The sequence below is a fragment of the Choloepus didactylus genome, chromosome 17 (genome assembly GCF_015220235.1).
Source record: "Choloepus didactylus isolate mChoDid1 chromosome 17, mChoDid1.pri, whole genome shotgun sequence".
Taxonomy (NCBI): Eukaryota; Metazoa; Chordata; class Mammalia; order Pilosa; family Megalonychidae; genus Choloepus; species Choloepus didactylus.
In genome coordinates this window covers 20,471,740-20,498,191 of record NC_051323.1, presented here as the reverse complement: position 1 = coordinate 20,498,191, position 26,452 = coordinate 20,471,740, and the positions used below count along the sequence as shown (strand labels likewise).

At 48.8% G+C, this 26,452-nt stretch overlaps 1 protein-coding gene across 26 annotated transcripts in view; it reads left to right on the top strand.

Moving 5' to 3' along the window:
* The window catches only part of DYSF (dysferlin), a 227,828-nt gene that overhangs the window by 45,830 nt on the left and 155,546 nt on the right, over positions 1-26,452 (top strand). For 16 of the 26 annotated variants that reach the window (XM_037807433.1, XM_037807448.1, XM_037807439.1 and 13 more), the window contains 9 exons: positions 8,454-8,568; positions 9,789-9,881; positions 10,235-10,440; positions 12,036-12,164; positions 12,570-12,632; positions 13,461-13,511; positions 14,572-14,602; positions 15,237-15,352; positions 26,053-26,179. In XM_037807433.1, the coding sequence (XP_037663361.1) occupies positions 8,454-8,568; positions 9,789-9,881; positions 10,235-10,440; positions 12,036-12,164; positions 12,570-12,632; positions 13,461-13,511; positions 14,572-14,602; positions 15,237-15,352; positions 26,053-26,179 (931 nt within the window). The remainder of the gene's footprint in view (positions 1-8,453; positions 8,569-9,788; positions 9,882-10,234; positions 10,441-12,035; positions 12,165-12,569; positions 12,633-13,460; positions 13,512-14,571; positions 14,603-15,236; positions 15,353-26,052; positions 26,180-26,452) is intronic. The other 10 variants (XM_037807457.1, XM_037807450.1, XM_037807452.1 and 7 more) reach the window with 1 other exon arrangement.

The following is a 26,452-nucleotide window of genomic DNA, read 5'->3' as shown; positions in this document are numbered from 1 at the left end:
ACGAGTCAGGGGAGCACGGGGGTGGAAGGGCCTCACGTGCACCCAGCTCGCAGGGCTCCCGAGGCTGGAGTTGGCTCCCTTGGGCCAGCGATGGCTGTTTGCCTGATGGGAGATGCCCGCTCCCTGGGAGGATGCCTTCCTTTTTGGACAGCACCACTGTTAGGACATTCTGGCTCAGAGCGGCAGTCACTGAACCCCCTTCCCCAGCACTTCGCGAATTCCTGCGTCCTCCCCTTGAGCTCTCTAGTCTCCTACCGCTCGAGGAGGACTCAAGGAGAACGCAAGGCCTTCTGGGACTGCCGTGAAGGAGGAGGGCACCAGTGGAGGGTTACTGGCGTCTGGCAGCTTTGCCCTTGGTCGCATCTCAGGAATGAAGCTGCCTCCTCTGCCCGTGCACTGGCCCCAAGGCCTCCAGCCGGGGCTTCTCACTTCCTTGCTGAGCTGCTCAAATCTCTCTCCATCCAGCCTTCTCTGCATCCATGACCCTGGTGCTTTCTACACCTGCTCATCTCCAAGTTCAAAGGCCCATCCTGCTGCCGAGACAGAGCTTTTCGCACCCAGCCCCTGTCCCTGGGGCTCAGCCAGGCTGGTGGCCACCCCCTGGATGCCTCTTCTCTCCTCCTTTTCCTTCTTATTCCCGTGCTCTGTCCAGAATTCTGCTGTCAGGGCTCCATGTTCACCATCTGTGAGCCTGCCTGCTCGGACCCTACGTGCATTCACCAAGCGTGTCTCTGAGAAGGGTGTGAGGGCAGATGGAGGAGGAGGGCTGGATCCTGTTAAGTTTAGCCCCCAGGCTGAGCATGGGCTAGGAGAGGTGGGGTCTCCCTCTCTGCTCCCAGGAAGCAGCTCTGGCCTGTGGAGAGGGTCTAGGGCCAGACTCAGACCTGAGCACTAAGTCACAGTACAGCCACAGGCAGGCCCCAGGACCCTCTTAGCTGGCCCTTCCTGCCTGGGGCTTAGGGCTGGCTGCACTGCAGTGGGAGGCACAGGAAATGGGGTGTGCTCCGAAGGAACGGGGAGCCCCGCTCAGAAGCTGAGGATTCTCCCAGGCTGTTTGCCAAGGCCCAGTTTCTGGGCTGGGCCCTTGGGACATGTCACTTGGTTGCAGCTTGGATTCCCTCCGAGGGCCAAAGGGCCCTGCTGATGGAGGGATGGGAGGGAAGATGGGGCTTTTGAGTCCTTAGGAAACCCTGGAAGGACTGAGGGGAGGAGGTGGGGAGGCTGGGGGGCCTTGCTTCAGCCTGGGCCATGGACCCAAGTCCCTGCAGATATGCTAGGGTGGGTCTGAGCTGTGGGGAGACGCCAGCTCTACCCTCAGGAAACTTAAAAAGGTCTGATAGGGAACACTGGCCCCCATCCTGGAGAAGCTTCTAGACCCATGGAGGTGCTGCTCACACATGTAGGAAACAAATGAGATACTCACAAAATGTATTTTGAGAGCAGCTTACTAATGAGGGTATGGATACTTGAGGAAGATGGGTGGAATCTGCCCCAGCCTTAGAAGCCAGAGTCGTATCAGAGAAGGAAACTCTCTGTTGATGAGAACATATGAAATCCAGTGGAGTGGTGGGGTCAGGGTAGCCAAGGGGCCACTGCCTGTTGGGGGCAGGGACTGGAGGTAGGCACAAGATGCTCTGCAGAGGCCCCGGATTTCCTGCGAGGGGTTTGAAGATTCTGCCATCCACCCCTGCGTCAGCTCAGGGCCGCATCTTACCCTTGACCCTGTTCTAGAGGTTGTCCCAGGGAGGGCTGCCTGGAATCTGGGGCTGCTGCTCCATCCTGGCTTCTTGTGAGGCCTGCTCCTGAGCCCCTGTTCCTCGCTGCTGTCACCCTGGCCATGGCCTGGTGTAGTTACACTCCTGCCGCTCCACGTCTTCACAGAGACGGTATACCAGAAGTGGTGTGCAGGAGGTGGGCATGTGGGGCGATCACCTCGCTGGCCCCAGGGTTGGGAGATCCCAGTCACCAAGTGAAGATGAACCCAGGACCTGAAAGGGCAGAAGAGTAGCCAAGGAGGATGCCCTCTTCAAGATTTTGCACAAATCTCCTTACCTCACTGGGGTCCACTTAGACCACCTGATTTAATATGGTCAACTTCACCCCCTCCCACCCTCCTGATATCTCTTACCCTGGATTACTTTTTGTTTTCTTTCTAACATACTATATAATGTATATATGTATTTCATTTATGATTTATTGTCTGTCTACTCTGCCAGGATGCCAGTGCCATGGGGCAGGCGCGTTTGTTTTGTTCATGGAAGTTTCCCCAGTATCTTGAACAGTGCTTGGCTCATAGCAGGTGCTTGATATGTATGTAGAAGGAATGAAAAAATTAATGAACAAATGGTTCAGGTCAGATATGTTAAAGAGGGCTTCCACTTCCCATCTTTCAGATGCAGGCCTGACTCAGGGAAACACCCCACACAGGGCCAACTCCACGTGTGGTCACACAAGGCCTAGGGTTTGTTTTAATGTTCTGTTGTTGCTGTTTTGAAATTAATACTTTTTGAGCAAGGGACCCTGTATTTCCTTTCTGCCCTGGGTCTGCAAATTATATGGCTGGTCCTGACCCCAGATTACTCCTAGAGGGTGGGGATCAGCATGAGTGAGGGGAGGCTTTATTTGTCTCTGCTGAGCAAGGTGTCTGTGGTTATAGTAGAAGCAGATTTCTCAGATTTTCTTTTGTACCTTTTCTTTTGAAATGTAAGATTCACAGAAAAGTTGCAAGAATAGTACAAAGAATATATTTTGTCCTAAACCATTTGTGAGTAAGTTGCCAACCTGCTGGCCTGTCATCTCAAACTTTAGTGTGTATTTTCTAGGATTAAGGACATTCTCGTAAATAGCCACGACACAACCTTCCAAATGAGGAAATTAACCTTGATACAATACTATTATCTAATCCACAGACCCCATCAAAGTTTCATCAATGTTTTCAACAGTGTCTTTTATAACAAAAAGATTCAATTGAGGATCATGTATTTCATGTAATCAGTCTGTCTCTTTAGTCTTTTTCCATCTGAGATATTTTCTTGGTTTTTCTTTGACTTTTATAACCTTGTGACCTTGACATATTTGGAAATACAGGCCAATTATTTTGTAGACGGTCCCTCAATTTGGGTTTGTCTGCTGTTTTCTTGAGATTAGATTTAGGTTATTCACTTTGACATGGATATAACACAAGTGATGCCGTGTTGACCTCACTATGTCCTCTTGGGTGGTACGGTTTTGTTTTGTTCTGTTACCATGATATCCACCTTGATCATTTGCTTAAGGTAGAATTTGCTGGGTTTCTCCACTATAAAATAACTTTTCCCCTTTCTAATCAGTAAGAATTTTGTGGGGTTTGTAAGTATCCTGTTGTTCATCCAACTTTTACCCATGAATTTTAATATCTGTTGTTGTTCCTTGGTTGAATTGTTATTTTTGATTGTTACGAAATGCTGACGTTCTAAATCAGTTATTTTTTTTCCTGCATTAGTCAATTGGCATCCCACTGTAAGGAAAAATGTATTTATTTATCAATATGGATTCAGGTATTCCTATTTTATTCAATGGTTTAATCTTTCACTTTCATTTTTAAAAAAATGTTTAAATTGTTCCACATTTTGCCAGTGGGCCTTCTGCATCCTTCTGACATCTTTCTGTCATGCTCGAGCACTTCCTTTCTTTCTGGCACCAAACAATTTTCCAGGCTCATCTTGTGCCTTTCCTGCCTTGGCCCTGAAATTAGTTATTTCTCTAAAGAGCCCGACTTGCTTTCTGATGAAATGGAGAGAAGCCCCATCACAGTAAAATGCACCCCCCCCAAATAAACAAACAATCAAACAAAACAACAAAACAAAACAAACAAAACCAAAAAATGCACCCCACACTGCTGAACTGGAATCGCCCGGAGACGCTGTTCTTTCCCCTTCTCCAGGTTGCTGGAGCGTAGCGAGCTGGGAGCCTCGGCCGGCTGCTCACATGGCGACCCCTGGTGGCGGTTCGGGGCCTCGCGGTGCTGGTTGAGGCAGTGTCCCGGATCCTGGGCTTCAGGGCTCAGTGGCCTCCTGGGGCCCCTCCCAGGGTCTCCTGGGAGGCTGAGTTGGCTCTGGCTCTGACTCCTTCTTCTGTGCCCTGAGCCCCTCCTTTCTCCCAGCCTGGCTGCCCGCCTTGGGCTTGGGGAGCCCTAACCCGGGAGGCTTTAGGCCCGAGGTCTGGATGTGTCTGGAACCTTCAGCTCCTTCTATTTGGGAACCAGCGTTTGCTCCAGGAGTTTCTGGGCAGCAACATGGCAAGGACTAGCAACTCTTCCCAGATACCAGCAAAATATTCAGACAGGCAAAATAAACAAAAAGGAGTTTCAGTCCAAGGATAATCATTTTAGCTTTGTTGTGATAAAACGTTTGTGAACATCCTTAATATAACTCAGTAGAGATATCCAGTGAGTTACACTAGAACCACTCACAGAAATATTATGCAGTCATTAAAAATGATGTTTATAAAGGGCTTGTCAAAATCTGGGGAAATGGTAATGTGCCAGTTTGGGTGTATTATGCCCCCCAAAACGCCGTTATATTTGATGCAGTTTTGTGGGGGCAGATGTATTAGTGTTGATTAGGTTGGGATCCTTAATTGTTTCCATGGAGATGTGACTCAATCAACTGGGCAAGACCTTTGATTGGATAATTACCCCACCCATTCAGGGTGAGTCTTTTTATTAAATTACTGGAGTCCTATAAAAAGAGTTCACAGACAGAAGGAGCTCAGAGCAACTGAGAGTGACATTTTGAAGAGGAGCTGCAGCTAAGAGAGGACAAAACACCCCCAAGAGCAACACTTTGGAGAACTCCATTTTGAAACGCAACCTGGGAGCAGGCAGACGCCAGCCACATGCCTTCCCAGCTAACAGAGGTTTTCTGATGCCAATGACCTTTCTCCAATGAAGGTACCGGATTGTTGATGCCTGACCTTGGACACTTTATGGCCTAAGACTGTAACTGTGTAACCAAATAAACCCCCTTTCTAATAGCCGATCCATTTTCTGGTGTTTTGCAAATGGCAGCATTTGCAAAGTGGAATAGCTAACATTAAGTGAAAAAAAGTGTAAGATACAGTATTTTATATTCAGCAGAGCTGTTCAATGATTTAAAAAAAATTTTTTTAAACTTTATCAAAAAATTAAAAACAAACAACAAAAACACACATTTCAAACAAAGCAAAGGATTAAGAAAAACAAATAACCTAAAATATCTACTTTGCTTCCAACATGTTCCTACCGTACCCCAAGAAAATTAACAAACCATAACCAAACAGTGGAATAAGAAAAACAAGTAATCTAAAATAACTGCATTGCTTTCAGCTCAATGATTGTTTAAAAAGATTGGAGAGAATGATATAAAAATGTGAATTGTAGTAGAATTGTGGGCAATTGGCTTTCTTTTGCATTGTTTTCATTTTAAAGGTTTTTGTACTTTCCAAACTTTCTTCAGTATAGCATGTATTACTTTGATAATAACAAAATAATAAAATAGGGAAATAAGGCTGTCCTGGGAGGTTGCTGGACCTGTGGAAGCTAGGAATGGCTCAGCCAGTTCCCCACTGTCCAGGAGCTGCAAATCTTGGAAGCCTGCTGAAGCAGTACCTATTATTTAAAACAAAACAGAATCCTCTCTTGCAGCTTTCAGAATTCTCTCTTTGCCTTAGCATTTGATATTTTGATTATAATATGCCACAGTGTGAGTCTATTTGTTTTTTTTTCTATTTGGAGGTCAATGAGCATCTTGAGTTATATTCATGTCTTTCATTAAATTTGGGAAGTTTTCTGCCATTATTTATTTGAATATTCTCTCTGCCAGCTTCTCTCTTTTTTCTCCTTCTGGGACTCCCACAGTGCATATATTGGCATGCTTGATGGTGTGTCCCCACAGGTTCTTCAGGCTCTGTTCACTTTTCTTCATTCTTTCTTCTTTCTTCTCCTCAGACTGGATGATTTCAGTTGTCTTATCTTCAAGTTCATTGAGTTTTAATTCTGCTAGGCCCAACCTGCTGTTAAACCTTGTTCCGGTTTGCTAATACTGCCGGAATGCAAAACACCAGAAACGGAGTGACTTTTATAAAAGGGGGTTTATTTGGTTACACAGTTACAGTCTTAAGGCCATAAAGTTTCCAAGGTAACACATAAACAATCAGGTACCTTCACTGGAGGATGGCCAATGGCATCCAGAAAACCTCTGTTAGCTGGGAAGGCACGTGGCTGGCGTCTGCTTGCTCCCATGTTGCGTTTCAAAATGGTGTTCTCCAAAATGTCTGCATCAGCTTCCAGTGGCCTTCTTCAAAATGTCTGTCTCAGCTCTAGCTAGCTGTGAGCTCCTTCTTTCTGAGCTTTTATAAGGCTCTAGTAAACTAACCAAGGCCCACGCTGAATGGGCGTGGTCACACCTCCATGGAAACACTGAACCAATGGTTTCCAACCTAATCTGCCCCCACAAGATTGCATTAAAGAATATGGCTTTTTCTGGGGCACATAATATATACAAAAACCAGCACAAATCCCTCTAGGGAATTTTAAATTTCTGTTATTGTTGTCTTCAGCTCTGTTTGTTTCCTTTTCATAATTTTCATCTCTCTATTGATACTCTTTGTGTTCATCTTTTGTTTCCCTGATTTCCTTTAGTTCTTTGTCCATGTTTTCCTTTATCTCTTTGAATATATTTAAGACCATTTAAAAAAGTGTCTGTCTGGTATGTCCCAGGTCTGGTCTTCTCATTGATGGTTTTTAATGTGTTAATCTTCTCCTTTCCCTGGGCCATTGCTTCCTATATCTTTGTATGTTTTTAAATCTTTTGTTGAAACCTAGACATTTTGATATTTTAATGTGTCATCACTGGAGTTTAGACTCTGAGGTGTCTGTTCCTAGAGTTTGTATCCAGCTAGTGTTGTGATAGAGCTTTCCTTGCATGCCAGGTGCTAAAGAAAGAAAGAAAGAAAGAAAGAAAGAAAGAAAGAAAAAAAAATACCTTTCCCAGTCTTTGCAGATTGACCTGTGCAAGTGCTGTCCTTCAGGGCTGATCCATACAATGAGTTTAGAGAATAGCTCCAGGCCAAAGCATAGGGGCCTCCCTGATCCTTTTTGCACATGAGTTTTGTCTTGGACATACACATTTGGCCCTAGGAATTTCCCTATCCACCGGTACAAATGTCCCCTCTTTCCTAGGAAACAGTTTCCTCACGGTCCTGGGCACTGCACTGTATGTCCTACAGCCAGCAGCCCCTTGCCCCAGGCAGCCACAACTTGACTGCTCCTCAGGTGTTCTGTGGGAGAGCTCTCTGAGCTGCCTTCTACATGCAGGGCACGTCCTGTCGTGGCGAGCCTGCGATGGGCGACCTTGTTCAGTCCCTCAGGATGCCACGAGCCAGACTGTGCCAGACATACTTGCTCCCAGTATGTGCAGGAGGGTTACTCTGCTCCCTCCAGAACCAGGACTAGGGACCCACACTGGGATCGTGGGTCCGTTCTGTGCCGAACTGGTGAGGGGATGGGAGTGGGGCCAGATAGGGCGCCATGAGATCCTACTGCTTTTAAGATGTGTTTTTCTTGATTTGGCGCTTGCCCTGTTTCTGTAAGCCGTGACCTGTTTCCTGGAGCTTTGAGAAAGATGTTTCTGCCAGTCCTTGCTGGTTGTCCAAAGCTTCTGTGGGAGGACGGAGCCCTGAAGCATCTCACTCTGCCTTCTTGATTGGGCGGAACCGGTACCTTTTCTTCAGGCTCAGTGCTCCTTTCAGCACTGCTGGTCTCGTGCTGGGGACCAGGGTGGGAGCCCGAGGCAGCCGTCCCCTTTCCATGTGAATGGTGTCACCAGTCACTCTCCTTGTGGATGGTCAAAGCTGGAGCAGCCTGGGGGTGAGGGAGGGGGAAGGGCTGCTTCTAGGAGGGAAGAGAATTCAGAGAGGCAAGTGGCTCTCTGAGACCCTCTCAGTGTGAGCTGTGGCCTGAGCAGAGCAAAACTGAATTGTCTGTGCAGAAAGCAGGGGAAGGCCCTTGGCTGAGCACAGTGACCAAGGGGACATTTCCCCAAAGAGGGGCCTTGTTTGAGAGTTCAGAAATCCTGCAGGGGAGTTTAGATCCCTGATTCACTTCTAGACACTTACAGTATAGTCTATCAACTAATTTAATCCTCATTTTAACCCTAAGATGAAGGGGATATTGCTATTCACTACCCCCACTTTATGCATGAGGAAAGTGAAGCACAGAGAGGTTACGTTTCTTGCCCAAGGTCACACAGCTCCTTAGTGGTGAGACTGAGATTCAAACCTGACTTGTGATTCTATGCACCTGACCCTGCTGACAGTGATCCCTGCTGGAGCCACATTCCTTGGGGGGAGGGATGCAGCTGACAGAGAGGGTGCTGGAAGCCAGTGATCTGAGGCCAATGCACTAACCTGCTGTCCTCCACCCCCATCTCTTCCAGGCCTCGCTTGTCCTGCAGGTGTCCTACACACCGCTCCCCGGAGCTGTGCCCCTGTTCCCGCCCCCCAACCCTCTGGAACCCTCCCCGACTCTGCCTGACTCGGATGTGGTAGCTGGTGAGGAGCCCACCCTCACCCTGGTGGGGACCCTAGCGAGAAGCCCATCAGTGGTACATGACCCAGGCTGCTCAGGCCTGGAGAAGAGAGGACAGGGGGTGGTTGGGGAGCCCTGAGAGCTGCCTTCAAGGCAGAAAGGAGTGCCATGCAGAAAGAAGGGGAGCAGGCATGTCCCTTCAGAGCCGTGGGATTCATGTAAGGGTGCCATTCCAGTTCCGGTTGTCTGGTTCCCGGCTGGGTGCTCTGCACTGGGCAGCCCAAGGGTGGCTGGCTGCTTTAGAAGATATGCCTGGGCTGGGATGGGGTTTGTTCCTGAGGGTACCTGAGGCACTACCCAGTCCCCAAACACTTCCCTGCCCTCCGCATTGCACAACTCGGGGCTCTGCACCCAGCAAGGCCCTGGGCTGAACATGGGTTCCAGTCTTGCCTTTGACCCCAAGTAGCTGTGTGACTTTGGGCCAGCCACTCTCCCTCTCTGAGCTGATGGTTTATCATTTGTGAAATGGAGAGGCTGAATACGCTAAGTCCTGAGGTTGCCATCAGCTCTCTTCATTCTCCTTGCCAAGCCAGCTTGTCAAGTGAGGACCCAGCCCGGTGTGCTTTAGCCAGTGGAGGCCTGGGCAGGGGGCCTGGCACTGCCTCCACATTGTCCAGCCCTCTGGGGTGGGGAGAAAGGCTGCACAGATGGGCCAGATGGGGACTTGTCCATGGATTAGATTCTAGAATTCCTATCATGGTGAAGGGAGCTGGAGGCAAACTCAGCATTAAAACCTGACAGCTGCCCTACGCCTGCCCTGGTGCCCAGCCCCATGTGAAGTTCTGTGCTGGGAAGGGAGGCAGAGCAGGGCCCATTGTGTTGGGGTTCAGCCCTGTCCAAATTTAGAGATGGGGGAGATCAGTCTTGAGGAGGGTAACCAGGAAATGCTGAGCTGGACTAGGGTTGGAGGGAGGGTAGGGAGGGTGGAGCCCCCAGCGCGCTGGGACCACGCTGAAGTGGGTCTGACAGAATCTGGGAAGCTCTGAAGGTGACCAGTTCCCAGCCCTGCCTGGGAGGTCTGTCCACCGTCACTGACAGACACGGCAGCTCTTTCAGAGCTTTGTGCCAGGCTGGGGTGGGCAGGAAAAGCAGGGTTGGGTTGGCATTGGTGGTGGTGGGGGCAGTAAATTGGCCTTCCTGACTCCAGCTGCCCCCTGCCCCTGCCGGGCTGTGCCCTGTCCAGGTGGGGGACAGAGCCAGGCCGAGACTTGGTCCCTGCTTAGTGACAGCACCATAGACACGAGGTACTCCGGAAAGAAGTGGCTGGCTCCCACGGGTGAGACTCGGCCAGGGCTTCCCCATCCCACCACCCGTAACCGTCTCACTAGCTGCCTTGTCAGCTCCCTGGTGGGCCCAGGTGGCCCCAGGACTCATCCTGTGGTACCTGGGCGGCGAGGGGGGCTGGGGCCATTCTCTGTTTTCTTCCTGTTGACTAACTGGACTGACTGCCTCAAGTCTCAGCTGCTCGAAGCTGCCCCTCTCTCGCCATCATCCACCCTGGTTCAACCCCTGGGCAAGGGAGAAGGGCAGGGGGGGCGGAGCATCCATTGCAGGGTTCGGGCATCCGCTGGGTTGGGTGCCAAGAGTGGGCCCGAGGACCCAGCCCTCACCAGCACCCTCTCCTCCCAGACACAGGTGGAGAGGAGGACACCGAGGACCAGGGGCTCACGGGAGATGAGGCAGAGCCATTCCTGGAGCCCGGTGGAGCCCCAGGCCCGGGGGCGCCCGCCACCCCCAAGAAGCCACCTTCCCATCCTCCTCCGTACCACCCCGGGAGCAAGAGGAAGAGGAGTGCACCCAGAAAGCTGCTGTCAGACAAACCGCAGGACTTCCAGGTGACGGGCTGGGTGCTCTCTGACCCCGCTCTGCTCCTGTGGCCAACCCATAGCTGCTAATGCTGAGCTCCTGCTCAGAAGATGCTGGGAGATGCTGAGGAGTCCTCCCAGGCGGAGGCTGTGGTTCTCCTGGGGTCTGGGAAGATGCTTAACAGGGAGGTCACATCTTGGGCCACAGAACAGCCCTTCCCAGCCCCATGAGTCTTAGGGGTTTGCATTACCAAAAAAAAAAAAAAAAAAAAAAAGGAGAAAGAAAATAAGCGTCATTGCAGAGATACAGCATATCCTTGCATCTCTTTTCCTAACAAGGGTTTATCCATCTATCTAGCTCCCTGCTCCTTGGTTCCTGTATCAACAGCCTTGACATTACCTAGAAGCTTGTTAGAAATGCAGAATCTCAGGGCCTGCCTCAGACCTGCTCAATCAAAATCCACATGTTAATACAATCCCCAAATCAAAGAAGTTCTTCCTATATCCACTCCCCTCTTTGTAACTGTGGATTTTTCTGAAATTGAATTTGTTCAAGCTCTTTGCAGAATAAAACCATTAGTATTAATCTTTTGGCATATTTTTATCCAGAAATCCATCCCATTTACTGCCTTTTAAGTTTGGTCCTTTGCATATTTTTTTCTTTTCTATAGAATTTCCCACTTCTAGTGAGTTTTAATTCCTCAATTCTACTTTTAAAACTAAAAACAGGAAACTATATATTAAGTGCAACAAATCATAAAAATGTATTTCAGCTCCAAATCATGGCTCTTTAAGCAAAAATTTCAGCTATAAGCACTGCATTTGCCCGGAGGAACAAATTTCTAATTTCCATCTGTTATTGTTAAGACATGTTCTTACTGCCTTTTTTTTCTCATTATAAAAGTAATACATATTTATTGTAGAGAATACAGCAAAATGAAGAGAATAAAAAAAATCACTCACAACCTTCTAATTGTTATTAATAACATATCCTTCCCTACTATACTATATTTTTTAAGAGAGTTGGTTTATAAATAAATAACCGCTGATTGGAAATTCGAACCAGTTAACATGTTATTTTGCTATGAAAATCACTTTCATATTTGCCTGACATCTGGCAACACAGGTGTTCTTGAAATCTTCATTTACTTAAAGTTCAATGAAGAAAATTCTTAGTTTTTGCCTCTCAGAATGTGAGGATGCATTATCTTTAATGTAAAGAATAAAGAGTATCTATGGTGTCTGTATGTTTGGCCTGTGAGGGAATTATCAGTAAAGAATATTAAAGCTGCTTAAAGACGTCAGCATTGAAGGGGTCTCAGGGTGGGCTTGTGCCGGTGGGTGAGCAAAGTGGAACTGGGGGTGGGTCCTGACCCACTGCTGGGGTCCAGTGGTGGTAGCCTCCTCGGGGCAGCCTGGTAGTTCTGATATGGAACGATGGGATTTTTAGATGAAAGGGACCTTGGGGAAATGCCCCAATGGATTCCTCTTTAGTACCCTAAGCCAGCAGTGAGGAGGGTCCCTGAGATTCGGACTCTCTTGGGCCGGGGGTGGGTGGGGGTGGCTCCTTCCTGGCCTCCCACCCAGCCCTTCCCCTCCCCAGCTCACGCCCCTCCTGCTTTCAGATCAGGGTCCAGGTGATCGAGGGGCGCCAGCTCCCGGGGGTGAACATCAGGCCCGTGGTCAAGGTCACCGCCGCCGGGCAGACCAAGCGGACGCGGATCCACAAGGGAAACAGCCCGTTGTTCAACGAGGTGGGGGCCCTGGGCGAGGCCCCCAGCCAGGGGAGCTCTCACGAGGGCTGGGATCTGGGGGAACTTCCAGACACCTGGCCGTTCATTCAGGGGTTTTCACGAGGCCCTGACCTTGGGTGGAAATCGGCACTAGGTCCTTGGGTCGTCTGAGAGCTGGAGAGAGGGTTCCAGCTCTTCCTCTTCCTCGGGCTCCTTAATTGCCCACTGCTGCCCTCCTGTAGGGCCGGCCGCTCACCCCGTCCCTAAGACAGTGGCCTCCATGAGGTCAGGGGTTGAATGCTCCAGAACTCATTGAATTCCCAGAGCTCAGCAGAATTACCAGACTTTGTGGCTGGTGGGCCGCCCCTCTCCTGGGCCCAGGGTCAGCATGCACTGAGTTCTCTCCCTTTCATTTGGAACCAACAGACTCTTTTCTTCAACTTGTATGACTCTCCTGCGGAGCTGTTTGATGAGCCCATCTTTATCACGGTACGTCTTCACAGTCGAAGTGTCTCTGTGGGCTGCAAGTATGTGCAGACACGTCACTGTGCACACACACGTGTGCATGTTGTGTGCCTGTCAGTGTGCATAGGAGTGTGTGACTGTCAGTGTGCCTGTGAGTGTGTGCCCATCAGTATGTCTACTAATGTGTGTGCCTCTCGGTGTGTCAGTGTGCATGCGTGTGCACGTGTGTGTGTGGTGTGTGTGTGTGAGGTGAGGAACGTTAAGGTCAGGACATGGATGATCTGGAACGACTATCAGTCAAGCTCTGCTGGTCCCAGAACCATCTAGAGCAGTTCAAAGGGGAGGCACAGCCAAGGGGAGGCCCCCACTGCCCAGCATCCCCCAGGGTCCTTTCATCACTGATCACATGGACACTTTGGTTCACACCTTATTTTATTTGTGCAGGTACCTTCTTCCGGCCAAGATTTTCTTTCTCTGTTTTTTTTTTTCCTTTCCTGAAACAAAGTACAATCCAGAGGTTAAAAGCATGGGCCCTGGAGCCGGACGGCTGGCTTCTAGTCCCACCTTTGCCCTGTAGGGGCTGTGTGACGTGCAGGTCCTGTGATCTTTGGTGCCTCTGTTTCCTCATCTGTAAAATGGGGATTGCGGAAGCCCCTACTCCCAGGTTCTCGTGAGGCTTAACCGTTCCGTAAGACAGTCTCTGGGCTCGAGTAAGTGCTCGGTAAGAGCTGGCTGCTGTCATTTTGTGAGGCTCGCTGGGCCCTCAGGCTGAGTGAAGTCTGTCTTTCAGGGCAGGGAGGAGCTGGAGGGTGGACCCCGTCTGAGTCACATGTCCACTGTCTTTCCATCCAGGTGGTGGACTCCCGTTCACTCAGACCAGATGCGCTCATCGGGGAGTTCCGGGTAATTAACTGTGTTTGCTTTTGAAAGCAGTTGGGTCTCGGTTGTCCTGTTAGTGGAGCCCCTCGTGGGTGGTGTACTGGGGCCTGCACTCTGCACATCCTGTCCCTGTTGGCCTGGGACGGCAGCATGGGATTTGAGTTTAGATCTCTTCCTCCCAATTCTGACCCCCTTAGGCCAGCCTGACGCTGGCACTCCCTGCCCGGCCTCACCCTGACTCTGGGTTGGGGAGCAGGCTCCAGGTGTGACTTTGGGGGGCACTGGAGAGAAGGGGAACCTGCCTGGGCCTGCCAGTTTGTCCCAGACAGTCCCCTGCAGAGAACTGAGAACTGACTGTACAGTTCAGCTCACAGGATGAATTTAGCAAATTGCATGACGTAAAGATAACTAGTAATGGAGACTTGAATGGTATTTTAATGTAATTTTTGTTGATTTTCTCATTTTTGAATCTTCAAGCATTTATCAAAAGGAAAGAAAGGGCTCGGACTTATTTTTACCTGCCCCTGCTATCGAAATCAAATGTCCCCCTTCTCTGGGAAGCAATCACAAGATAAAAAAGTCTTTTCCTAGAGAAGCTTTTTTTTTTTTTTTAAAGGAATGAGCTTGAGCCTGAGTTGTTCTGTAATAAATGAGATCTTAATTGTGTTTTGGGTTTCATATCTCTGTAACAGATTCTTGTTCTGAGAACCCAAGTGTTAAGTTTAAAATACATTTATTTTTCTAATTATAAAAGTAATCAGTGCTTCTTCTAGAAAATTATAAAATACAGGAAAGAATGCAAAAGAAAATTAAACCACCTAAACCTACCACCCAGAAGTAGCACTGTTACCGTTTGTTTGTGTTTCTTTCCTCTTTCTTTTCTAAGCATAGATATATTTTGCCAAGCTGGGGTCAAAATGATTGTGCTTCCTTTCCATGTAATACTTATTACATGATGTACCTTTCTCTCTGTCACCAAATGTCCTTCAAAAACACAATTTTTAATAGAATCGTATAACGTCCCACACTTTCTTTAACACTTTAGGGCATGAGTTTGATTTGCATTTCCTCTCTCTGATTTCAGATGGACGTGGGTGCCATATACAGAGAGCCCCGTGAGTCGTGTTCTCACCGGTTTGGTCACATCCTTGCATTTTGGTTCTGGAGGCTGCTTGGGGCCACCCATTTAGGACTCTCACACTTCTTCCCTGGAGGTCCTAGGATTTAGAGGAGGGGTTGGGTCTTGGAAGTGAGCTACAGGAATGAAGAGAAGCTGGGTTTTCACACTCCAGGTAAAGCAGGTCGTTAGGGAGACCAAACTCTCCTCCATGTCTCCAGTTGGCCCAGTCAGTGGTGCCAAATCTGGACGGCCCGAGTGAGGGGTGCTGCAGCCCGGAGCCAGCTCAGACAGGGGCAGGTCATTTGGATGAGTCCATGGTTTCTCCACACCCTGCTTCTGCCCTGGGCTGGGCCACTCAGACGACACGTCCTTCACAGTCATTTCCGAGCGGGAGGAAAATGGCCTTGGGTTTGGCCGAGGCAGTCTCTCGTGGGCTTTCCTGTTAATATCTCTGACTCTGCTGCACGTGAACACCCGGAGGCCTTGGGATTCTAGAGTTAGAGTCCTGCCCACAAGTCCCAGTGGACGAGCCCTTCAGCCCCCGTCGTGTGGTCCTCCCGGGCTCCTGGATGTGGCTGCAGCTTGGGTCCTTCTGGAGCTGGGGTCACCATGGATACCGTCTTTTTTAGGACACGCCCATCTCCGGAAGTGGCTGCTTCTCTCGGACCCTGATGACCTGTCCGTTGGGGCCAGAGGCTACCTGAAAGCCAGCCTGTGTGTGCTGGGGCCCGGAGACGAAGCCCCTGTGAGTACACTGCCCTGGGTCCTCGTCACCGCACTGCACATAGCGCCCGGTGCTGGAGGCTCCAAACAAAACACAAAGGCAGAAAGCAAAACCAACTTTATTTTCTGTTTTCAAAGAACGCATGGTAGTTGTGAGAGATGTGGAATGTGTAGAAAAGTGTAAATAAAAAAGAAATCAATAATTCTGCCACCCAGAGATAGCCATAATTGATGATCTTGTTGCAAATCCTTCCAGAAGGCTACACAAGGATGGGTATTTTCTCTATATGTTGTAACTGGAATTTATTTTGCTTAGAAATATATCATTATCATCTTTACCTGCTAGTAAATGCAGTTCTAAGTCACGGGTGGTAAGAATGAGAACGGTCTTTAGAGTTGGGGAGGCATCAGCATCTTTGTATGTTTGGGAGAAGAAAAGGGTTGGAATGGTTGTTGGGGGAGAGGAATGAGGGCTTAATTAGATATAAATAGAAGGAGTTCTGAGCAGACATAAGAGAGCCCACTTATGAGGAGATTTTGTTTGTAGTAGGGTCATTTGCCTCATAGTACCCCGTAACCTAGAGCTAGAGAGGGAGGTAGATGGCAGGAGTGTTGGGTGGATGCAGTGTGGAGCCAGGATATCTGTAGTGTGGCTGAATGGTGCTGGGCAGTGAGGATGCACGAGCCCAGGCCTAGAGCTGGTGAGGAGGACAATGAATAGGGAAGGGGTACAGAATGCGTGTTTGTTGGGTGCCTGCTGTGTGCCAGGTTCTGGGTTGGGATACGCTGGAAGCTGCCTGTGGAGAAGGGGTGTCAGAAGTCAAGGTTTTGCTAGAGGAATGGTTCTGAATGGCTGGAGGTTCAAGATACAGTCAGAGCAGCTCAAGGGGAGGGGAGATTAAGCTGTAGTTGGTGGAGGATAAAGAGCTGTATTGGTAAATGAGTTGTCCACATGGACGGGGGAATTGGAAATTAAATGTGCAGATTGTGAGGTGGGTACTGGAATCATCCAGGAAGGATGAGGGAGTACCCTAGGCTTGGTGGATAACAGCAGAGAGAACCAGGGGCGGGTGGTATGTGTGGAGGGTGCAGATGTCCAGAAAAGAAAGATGGTGGAGCGATGGGGAAAAATGGGGCGGCTGGGAGCCCACCAGGTGTGGCCCTCTCTTCCCAGCCTGTGGCATCAGGAGAACTGGGAGAAAGGGAGTGGGGAAAGTGGACCTCCAGGGGAGAGGGGCGTGAGGAGCTGGAGTCACTCAGGGAAAGCAAGGCAGCATTGTGGAGGTGGAGGGCGAGTTCCACGAGGATGTCAAGGATGAGAAGGTGGTGACTGATGACGCAAGCTGAGGAAGCCACAGTTGAAGGGGCCAGGGGCGCAAGACCGGGGTGCTGTGCGGGACAGATGGAGCTCAGGGGGACATGCCCCACCCAAGGGACACCATCCCTGCTCTCTTGCCCATGAAATTCAGCCCTGTCTCTCTCTCGTCCATCTCTCCAGACATTTAACCTTCTTGTTCTTTCTGTGTGGGATCTCTGAATATATTATCTTCTAAAGGAAACACTCCTTCCATCTCTTCCCATCCTTGGAAACCTGGTTTTTCTCTGATGAAGCCACTTTTAAAACCAACAAGGGGAAGCCCCTATTTTCTGCCCCGGCTCCTCCTGGGTCTCTGGGATGTGTGGAGTAGCCATCTTTCGGTTTCTCATGGGAGCTTCCGGGCCACAGCAGCCCTTCCCAGCTCCAGCATTGCCTCCTCCTTCGAGGTCTGCTTCCCTGGAGTATCCCCCTCTGGACTCTTACCTACCTGGTTCAGGCAGAGCTGGTCCAGGAGGGTCCAGGCTCGCAGATCTCCAGTTTACCTCTCCCCCATCTTTTTTTTTTTTAGGTTCCATGCAACCATGTTGTGTAAATAGATTGACCATACAGGTTATGTTAAAAAGTGTGCTACAGAGAATATAAATTCTGTGCCAAAAAAACATTTCTTAAATAACAGTGGAAACTCAGGAATAGATGTGACTGCTACAAGAGCTTACAATCTATGACCTTTTACAACAAGCCTCGCACATTCCGCACTCCTGTGTCCTCGATCGCCCAATCTCTCCACATTCTATCCCTGGTTCCTAGGCTCTCAAATTCAATTCTCAGCATTTGCTCGTTACAGTAAGTTTATGTTAGTGAGGCCTTACAATATCTGCCCTTTCATTTCTGGCTTATTTCACTCAACAGATGTCCTCAAGGTTCATTCACTGAGTTGCATGCCTCACAACTTCATTCCTTTTTGCAGCCGCTGTATGTATACACCACAGTTGTTGTATGTATACACAGTTTGCCCTTCTGTTCACCCCTCGATGTGCCCTTAGGCTGCCTCCATTCATTGCAGACTGCGACTGCTGCTGCCATTAGCACCAGTGGGTAAATGTCTATTTGTTACCCTGCTTTCAGTTTTTCCAAATATATACCTAATAATGGGGTTGCAGGACCATATGGCAACCCTATATTTAGCCTCCTGCAGAACCACCACACTGCCCTCTAGAGGGGCCACACCATTCTGCTTCCCCACCAGCAGGGAATAGGTATATTCCTCTCTCCACATCTTCTCCAGCACTTGAATCTTTCTCTTTTTTTTTTAAACAGTTTTATTTGCACCCTGTGCAATCCATCCTAAGTGAACAATCAATCACTAGCTCCTGGTATAATCACATTATTAGGCTTTCACCACCACAATCTATATGAGAGCAATTCCATTTCTTCCAAAAAAAAAAAAAAAAAGAGGAAGGAAAAAAAAAAGATTAAAGAAAAATAAAAATAGAAACAACAACAAGAATCCTATACCCTGCCCTTATATCTCCCTCTATTGATATTAGCTTTGGTATGTTGCCCTTGTTACAATTAATGGAAGAATATTACAATGTTATTGTTAACTATAGATCCTAGTTTTCATTGATTGTATTTTATCCTATACACAATCACATTTTCAACACCTTGCAGTGTTGACATTCACTTGTTCTCCCTCATGTAAAAACTTTCTTATATTTCTACATTTAATCATCATTCTCCACTCTAGTTTTTGCTAAGTTATGTAGTCCCAGTTTTACCCTCTGTCTTTCCTTCTGGTGTCATACATGCCTGTAGCCTTTCTTTTTCAACCAATCTCACACTCAGCTTTGTTCATTATACTTAGAGTATTCTGCTACCATCACATAGTATTGTGTTATCCATTTCTGGATCTTTACAATCAACATTTCTGTCGTCCTTCAGCATCAAATGCCCAATCTCTGCCCTTTTTCTACCTCCTGATAACCTGTGTTCTTAATTTGAACATTCAGAGTTTGCTCATTATAGTTATTTCATATTTAGTGAGACCATATAGTATTTGTCCTTTTGTTTCTGGCTACTTTTGCTCAACATGATGTCCTGAAGTTTCATCCACATTGTTATATGTGTCATGACTTTATTTTGTCTTACAGCTGCATAATATTCCATCCTACTTGTATACCACGGTTTGTTTATCCACACATCCGTATTAATGGACACTTGGACTCTTTCCATCTCTGTGTGCGGTAAAACAAATCTGCTGGCTTCCAGTGGTGCTGTTTTTCGCTGGGTTTGATTTGGGGCCCTGCCTTAACAGTTGGGTTGTCCATATTTCTCAGCCAAAACAGGGCCGGATTTCCGTGCAGGGCATGTCGACCAGCTCCTGTGGTCCTAAGGAAGGGTCTTGGGCATCTTTTTGTTTCCGTTTCCTTGCACCTTTCAGTCTCTCCAGCAGGTGGTGCTGTTGGGTAATGCACGCGTCCTCGGAAGCTGCTTTGTCTCTGAGCCCAGGCAGTGTCTGGCTGGGTGGGGCTGAGCCTGTGGGGCTCCTGTGCCTTCACTTCACTGGCCAAAGTCTGGCTCAATGTGGAGCTGGGTCCCCCCACTTTACTTGGGGTGCAGGACTCCCCCAGCTGCCCCAGCCTGCAGCCGTCCCCAGGCAAGGACTGGCCTCCCGCTGCTGTTTCCCTCGGGGGTGCAGGATGGGCACCAGGACCCAGGGCTGGAAACACAGTCCCTGTCCACGTTTTCTCAGAATCTTTGTCCCTCGGTGACCTGGGCCTTGAGGTGTCCTCCCCTGTCCCCTGGTCTCCAGGTGGTGGGGGTCGGTCTCCCTGCTGTGAGATTTTACAGCCTGTGTCCCTGATGGAGAAGCTAAGAGAGGACCCATCTGCTGATTTCATGCCCTTCCCGCCCTGAGACCAAGTGAGGGGCAGGGGAGAGGACCACCTGGTCGGGGAAGGAAGATTCCTACCTGACATTTCTTCTCTTCAGTTCAGCATTTGCAGGGTCCTTCTCCAGTCCATATCCTTCTCCAGAGTTCTGAGCAATTCAGAATTGTCCTTCTTTTCACTGAATCTCTGGAGAGAGAGTAGCTGTTTGTGTCGCCATGTTGATGATGTCACCTCCCCCCATGTGCCGGTTTGGATATATTATGACCCCAAGAAAAGCCATGTTCCTTAATGCAATCTTGTGGGGGCAGATTTATTAGTCTTTTGATCACCTCTCCCCCATCTTTGCCGTTGTTCTGAGAAGTGATGCGACTTTGTCGATAGCCGCCAGCACCTCACCACTTCCTCTAGGATCCTGAGCTTGGAAATACCTCCCTTCAACTAGTCTCTTTCTACCTCTTCCCTCTCTCACCCTTGCTGGATGCACAGCCTCGGTTCCCAGCCCACCCACTCCCTCCTGCCACACTCCTGCCTCCCCCAGCCTGGGCCCCATCCGTGGTCATCTTCGTCCCTGTGCACTTACTCACCAGCCCCTGGGTCTCCCGGGCCTCAGGTCCACCACCGTCCTACCACACACTGTCAGCACCACTCCTTGCTGAGTTTTGGTGACAGAAGTCAGCTGGCCGTGCTGGTTGGATGAACATGGGTTTCTGTTTCCCATCCTCCGCTGGGCCCTTGGAGCTGCCAACCCCCCCCCCTTTTTTTTAAATTAAATTCAGTTTTATTGAGATATATTCACATACCATACAGTCATCCATGGTGTACAATCAACTGTTCACAGTACGATCTTATAGTTGTGCATACATCACCACAATCTATTTCTGAACATTTTCCATACATCAGAAAGAATCATAATAAGAATAAAAAATAAAAGTAAAAAAGAACACCCAAATCACCCCCCCATCCCGCCCGATTTTTTGTTTAGTTTTTGTCCCCATTTTTCTACTCATCCATTCATACACTAGATAAAGGGAGTATGATCCACAAGGTTTTCACAATCACACTGTCACCCCTTGTAATCTACATTGTTATACAGTTGTCTTCAGGAGTCCAGACTTCTGGGTTGGAGTTTGGTAGTTTCAAATATTTACTTCTAGCTATTCCAATACATTAAAGTCTAAGAGGTGTTATCTATATAGTGCATAAGAGTGTCCACCAGAGTGACCTCTCGACTCCATTTGGAATCTCTCAGCCACTGAAACTATTTCATCTCATTTTGCATCCCCCTTTTGATCAACAAGATATTCTCAATCCCATGATGCCGGGTCCAGATTCATCCCCAGGAGTCATATCCTGCGTTGCCAGGGGGATTTACACCCCTGGAAGTCAGGTCCCATGTAGTGGGGAGGGCAGTGAGTTCACCTGCCAAGGTGGCTCAGTTAGAGAGAGAGAGAGACAGAGAAAGAGGGGGGGGGCACATCTGAGCAACAAAGAGGTACTCGGGGAGACTCTTAGGCACAATTATAAGCAGGTTTAGCCTCTCCTTTGTAGTGACAAGCTTCATAAGGGCAAGTCCCATGATAGAGGGCTCAGCACATCAAACTGCCAATCCTAATGTTTGTGAGAACATCGACATCAGTCCAGGTGAGGGAGTCCAACACTTCTGCACTTTCCCCCAGCTCCTCAGGCAGCCCCTTCTTTAACTTGGGTGTAGGTTACTCTTTATCCCATTCCACCATGACTGTTTCCAAACTTTCCTCTCTTTCCTAAGCTCCCAATCTCAGCCTCCCTCGGAGGTGGTGCTGCCCAGTGGTGAGTGACATGAGCTCCTGAAGCCCCCTTGGTCCTCAGCTCTTCTCTCATCTCCATCGTCTTTCCTTCTTTTCCCCCACCCCCAACCCCTTAACCATGTGCCTCCACCATCTTGTTCAACCTTCCCTTCCTGGGCTCTTCTCTAATCCCTTCTCCCTGGCTCCTGGCCTTGGATCTGCGCTCAAGATTTCCCCATCTGGAAACACTCTTCCCTGGATCCAGTTGCTCCCCACCCTCCTCCTAAGCTGCCATCCTCTCTCCTCCCTACCAGACATCACCAGTTTCTTGAACGAGTGCTCTGCATTCCTTTTTCTCTGTTCCTTTACCAGCTGCTCCCTCCTTCCCCTCTTTAGTATGATCCCACTGCCCCTCTCCAAAACCACTTGCCTAAGGGTGACCCAGTGCTACCTCGTAGGAGGTCTTCTCTGTCATTGATATGCTCCCTTGCTCTATGGTGTTTGATTCTGGAGATCGAGTGTTATTTGAAACTCTCAACTCCCTTAGCATTCAGGACTCCTCTGATTCTTTCCTTTTTTAAAAAATGGGTCCTTCAAATTCACTGGTTCAACAAAATTCCTCTGCTTTCCGTGTCCTTGACCCTCATTGTCAAGGAGCCATCTCTTTCCAGATACCACCTGAGACTTCTAAACTGTTCATCTCCAGCCAGGATCGTCTGAGCTGAAGATGCTCATTGTCAGTTGCCTCCTAGCATAGCCACACTAAGCTGTGCCTCAGCTCCCCCCACCCCCAACTTCACATATGACTATTCAGTGTCATCACTGCCCCTCCTCACACCTGCTCCCCACCCTGTAGTAGATGACATCTTAGGAAATGGCACCGTCATCCACTCTGTCCCCCAAGCCAGAGGCCTGAGCGTTATTCTTCATTCCTCAGTCCCATCTCCGCCAGCCCTCATCCTTGCAGTCTGCAGACTTGTTGACACCGACAGTGCCAGTGTATGCTCCTCCTCTCTCCTGTCCCAAGGCCAGAGTCCAAGGTCAGTGAATTTGAAGGACCCATTTTTAAAAAAGGGAAAGAATCAGCTCTCTGAGGAGTGGGCTGTGTGCACCACCTCCCCGTCCTACCACCCACCTCCCAAAGCCAGCCACCCAGGTTCCCATCAACTGTCGCCTGGGCCTTTGTGTTATTTAAGATACAGGTTCAGCTGCTGTCACAAATATACCCTAAATAATGGGGTGGAAGGGAAGATAGAACTTTACCTCTCTCTCTCATAGCTGTCTAGGTAGGCAGGTATGGTGCTTCCCCAGTGATCAGAGACCTGGGCTCCTTTCTGCTCCCTGTCAGGTGGCTTCCATCTCATGGTCCAAGGTGGTTGCCACAGTTCCCATCATCACGTCTGAATTCCAGCCAGTGCAACAGGACAAAAGGACAATGGAAGCCTTCAAGGGCATTTGTTCAAGGGCAGTCCCCAGAAGTTGTTCACATTTATGCTCCAGTCCCAGTGACTAGAACATAGTCCCATGGCCATGTCTAACCACAGGGAAGCAGGGAATTAAATCCATCCTAGCGGTCACCTGCCTAGCTAACCTTGGGGTTTGGTAACAAAACGAGACTCCAGGAGACAGGAGGGAGTGGATTTGGGAGAACGACTAGCAGTGCCTGCCACTTCCTCCTCAGTGTCTCTGAGCCACCTGCAATCCAATGCCTCTCCAGCCATCCCATTACCACCAGAGTCAACTTTAAACCAAGTCAAATTGGTGAGTCTCATTGATTTCATGATGGGGTCCAAAATCCTAAGCATGGCCTTCAAAGCCCTTGGCTATTTGGCTTCAGTCTGATTTTCCAGCCCACTTCCTGGTACGCATCTCCGTGGACCCCGTGGAACCCGTGCTGCGGCCACACTAGACAGCGCGACCCTTTCCAGAATGCGCCTCCCTCCTCCCCCTGCCTTCTCTCCTGCTGGGATGACTTCTCTCTCTTGGCCCACCAAAAGCAAACTTGTTCTTTAAGACCCACTTCAGATGCCACTTCCTCCATGAAGCCTTCCTGCCCCTCTAAGGAAATCTATTGGTCCTTCATTTGAGCCACTACCCAGCCCTTTAAATAGTTAATGTGTCTATCTGCTTCACTGAGGCTGAGTTTCTTGAAGGCAGGACCAGTATAATAAGTATGCTTTCTTTTTTTTTGGTCACTCCCTAGTACACAGTAGATGCTCAATCAGTGCTTGTTGTGTATGTATAGCAACACTTCTATGAATGACTGAGAGCAGGCAAGATGACAGGTGTCTTCTGATACGAGCTGAGGAGCACAAAGAAAGAGCTAATTCCTTCCAGGGCCGTGGTGTGCTACGAGGCCTTCTGGGACCAAGCGAGTGGCCGCCATGATTCTGGAGCAGGTTTCTATGTATAGAGGGTGGACGGAGTGAGACTGGGGCAAGGTCAGGGCAGAAAGCTCTCTGAGGAGTGGGCTGTGTGCACCACCTCCCCGTCCTACTGCCCACTGCCCAAAGCGCAGCCACCCAGAGCCTTTGTCTCTTCCTCAGATGTGCAGTTTCCTCTCAAGCCAGGGCCTCAGCGTGCCCCTCTTCCGCTCTGGATTCACGCTCCCCTCCACCTGGCGATCATCTGCCGGGTCTCAAACTTGGTGCCCCGTCAGGCGGGAGGCCTTGTCCGACCGCCACCCAGTGCTCAATGTGCTTACAATTCCCCTTGCTCTGTGCTCTCTGTGAGCACCTGGGCCCTGCATCCAGCCTGGTTGTGCCTCATCCTCCTTGCCCGTAAAGTGGGCTGCCCTAGGGCCTGGCTCTCAAGGTGTCATCTGTGGACCAGCAGCTCAGCATCAGCTCGGCATCACCTTGGCACTTGAAATGCAGAGTCTCAGGCCCCACCCCAGACTCATTGAACCAGAATCTGCATTTTAACCACACCCCAGGTGATTTGTATGTACAGCAATGTCCTATAAAACATTGATTCTCCACCTCTGTTGCACATTGGAATCACCTGGGGAACTATATAAACCCCTGATGTGTGGGTTCTCTCCCCTCAGAAGTTGTTGTAATTGTTCTGGGTTGTGGCCTGACCTTCCCAGGCGTTTCCAGTGTGCAGCCAAGTTTGAGATCCAGTGCTTAAGAGGGCTGATGAGAGGATGAAATGAGAGCACATAAAAATAAATAAATGTTAGATACTATTGCTTTTGAGATAATAATTCTCGACACACACCATGCATTCATTTGCTTAAAGGTCTGTTTTCCCTGTAAGATGGAGGCTCCGTGGGGGCAGGGCCTCCATCTGCCTTATTTGCTGCTGTGTCTTCACGATGCTGATACTCAGTAAATACTTGTTGAGTGAATGAACAAATGCCACTGAAGACAGAGTGGCCCACTCAGACCCTGGTTACTGCTTAGACCTCAGTTACTACTTTCCTATTTTTTAATAGGTGGAGTGGGATGGAGACCAAGGTTTGTTAAACACCTGCCACGTGCCAGGTGCATTTGCATTGTTGTTGAAGGTGATTCTCGGGACAGTCCTGTGGGGCTGCTGCTCTTGTCTCCATGGTACAGAGGTGGAAGCTGAGTCTCAGGTTAAGGAACTTGCCTGAGGTCACGCGACAGGAGGTGGCAGAGTGAGAGCTGCCTTACTTCAAATACAGCGTTTTAAGAGGTGTAGGTCGGGCTCTTAGAAAAGGAAGTTTGAAACATTGGGCTCAAGTGCACAATAGGTTGGATAGATGTTTTTTCAAAGAAGATGTACCTGTGGTCAATAAGCCATGTGAAAAGATGCTCAATATCACTAGCAACTAGGCAAATGCAAATCAAAACCACAGTGAGATACTATTTCACACCCACTAGGATGGCTACTGTTAAAACTGGAAAATTAGTGTTGGCGAGGATGTGGAGAAGTAGGAACACTCATACATTATTGGTGGGAATGTAAAATGGTGCAGCTGCTGTGGAAACAGTTTGGCATCTCCTCAGAAAGTTAAACACAGAATTACCGTATGATCCGATAGTCACCCTTCTAGGTATATACCCCAAAGAATTGAAAGTAGGGACTTGAACAGATATTTGTACACCGGTGTTCATAGTGGCATTATTCATGCTGAATGAGACAAGCCAGGCCCACAAGGACAAATGCTGTATGATCTCACTGATATGAAATAATTAGAACATGCAAATTCATACAGTCAGAAATTAAAATACAGGTTACCAGGGCAGGAGTGAGGGTGGGGAATGGGGAGCTGAAGCTTAATGGGTACAGAGTTTCTGTTTGGAGTGATGGGAAAGTTTTGGTAATGGGTGGTGGTGATGGTAGCACAACATTGAGAGTGTGATTAACACCACTGAATTGTATACTTAAAAGTGGTTATATTGGGAAATTTTAGGTTGTATATATGTTACCAGAATGAAAACAAAACAAAACAAAACAAAAAAAACCCAACCATACCGTAGAACTGTACAATACGAAGATTGAATCCTAATGTAAACTGTGGACTATACTTAAAATTGTAATTACAATAATATTGGTTCATCAGTGGTAACTAAGGTACCACACTAATGCACAATATTAATAACCTAGAAAACTGTCTGTGGAGGGGGTTTATAATAACATATAAATAATAATATATTAAAAAATTAATATATTATAATTTTTATGCAAACCCACAACAGTTCTCATTAAAAAAAAAAATAGAAGTCAGTATTGGGAAAAAAAGGGAATAGGAAATCATATTTGGTTTGCTTTGCAGCTGGAGAGAAGACACCCCTCGGAGGACAAGGAGGACATCGAAGGCAACCTGCTCAGGCCGACAGGCGTGGCCCTCCGCGGAGCCCACTTCTGCCTGAAGGTCTTCAGGGCCGAGGACTTACCGCAGAGTAAGCCTGGGGTCCCCCTGGGTCCGAGGCACCTGCCCAGAGGTTCAGACGGAGACCCTGGGCCGGCTGCGGCCTGCTCTCTCGGGGTCGCTGGGCTCTTTCTCAGTTCCTGCCAGAGTTTTTCCCTCCCCGGCGGCTGCCCCTCTGTTCCCCTCCTGCCTCCCCTTGGCCTGACCCCCAAGGTCTGCTAGAGACCAGGGCAGGGCCCACCCTCCCCTCCACTCTGCCATTTGGGGGAAGCCTTGGCCCAGTTTTGGGTTCCCCGGGGGTTCC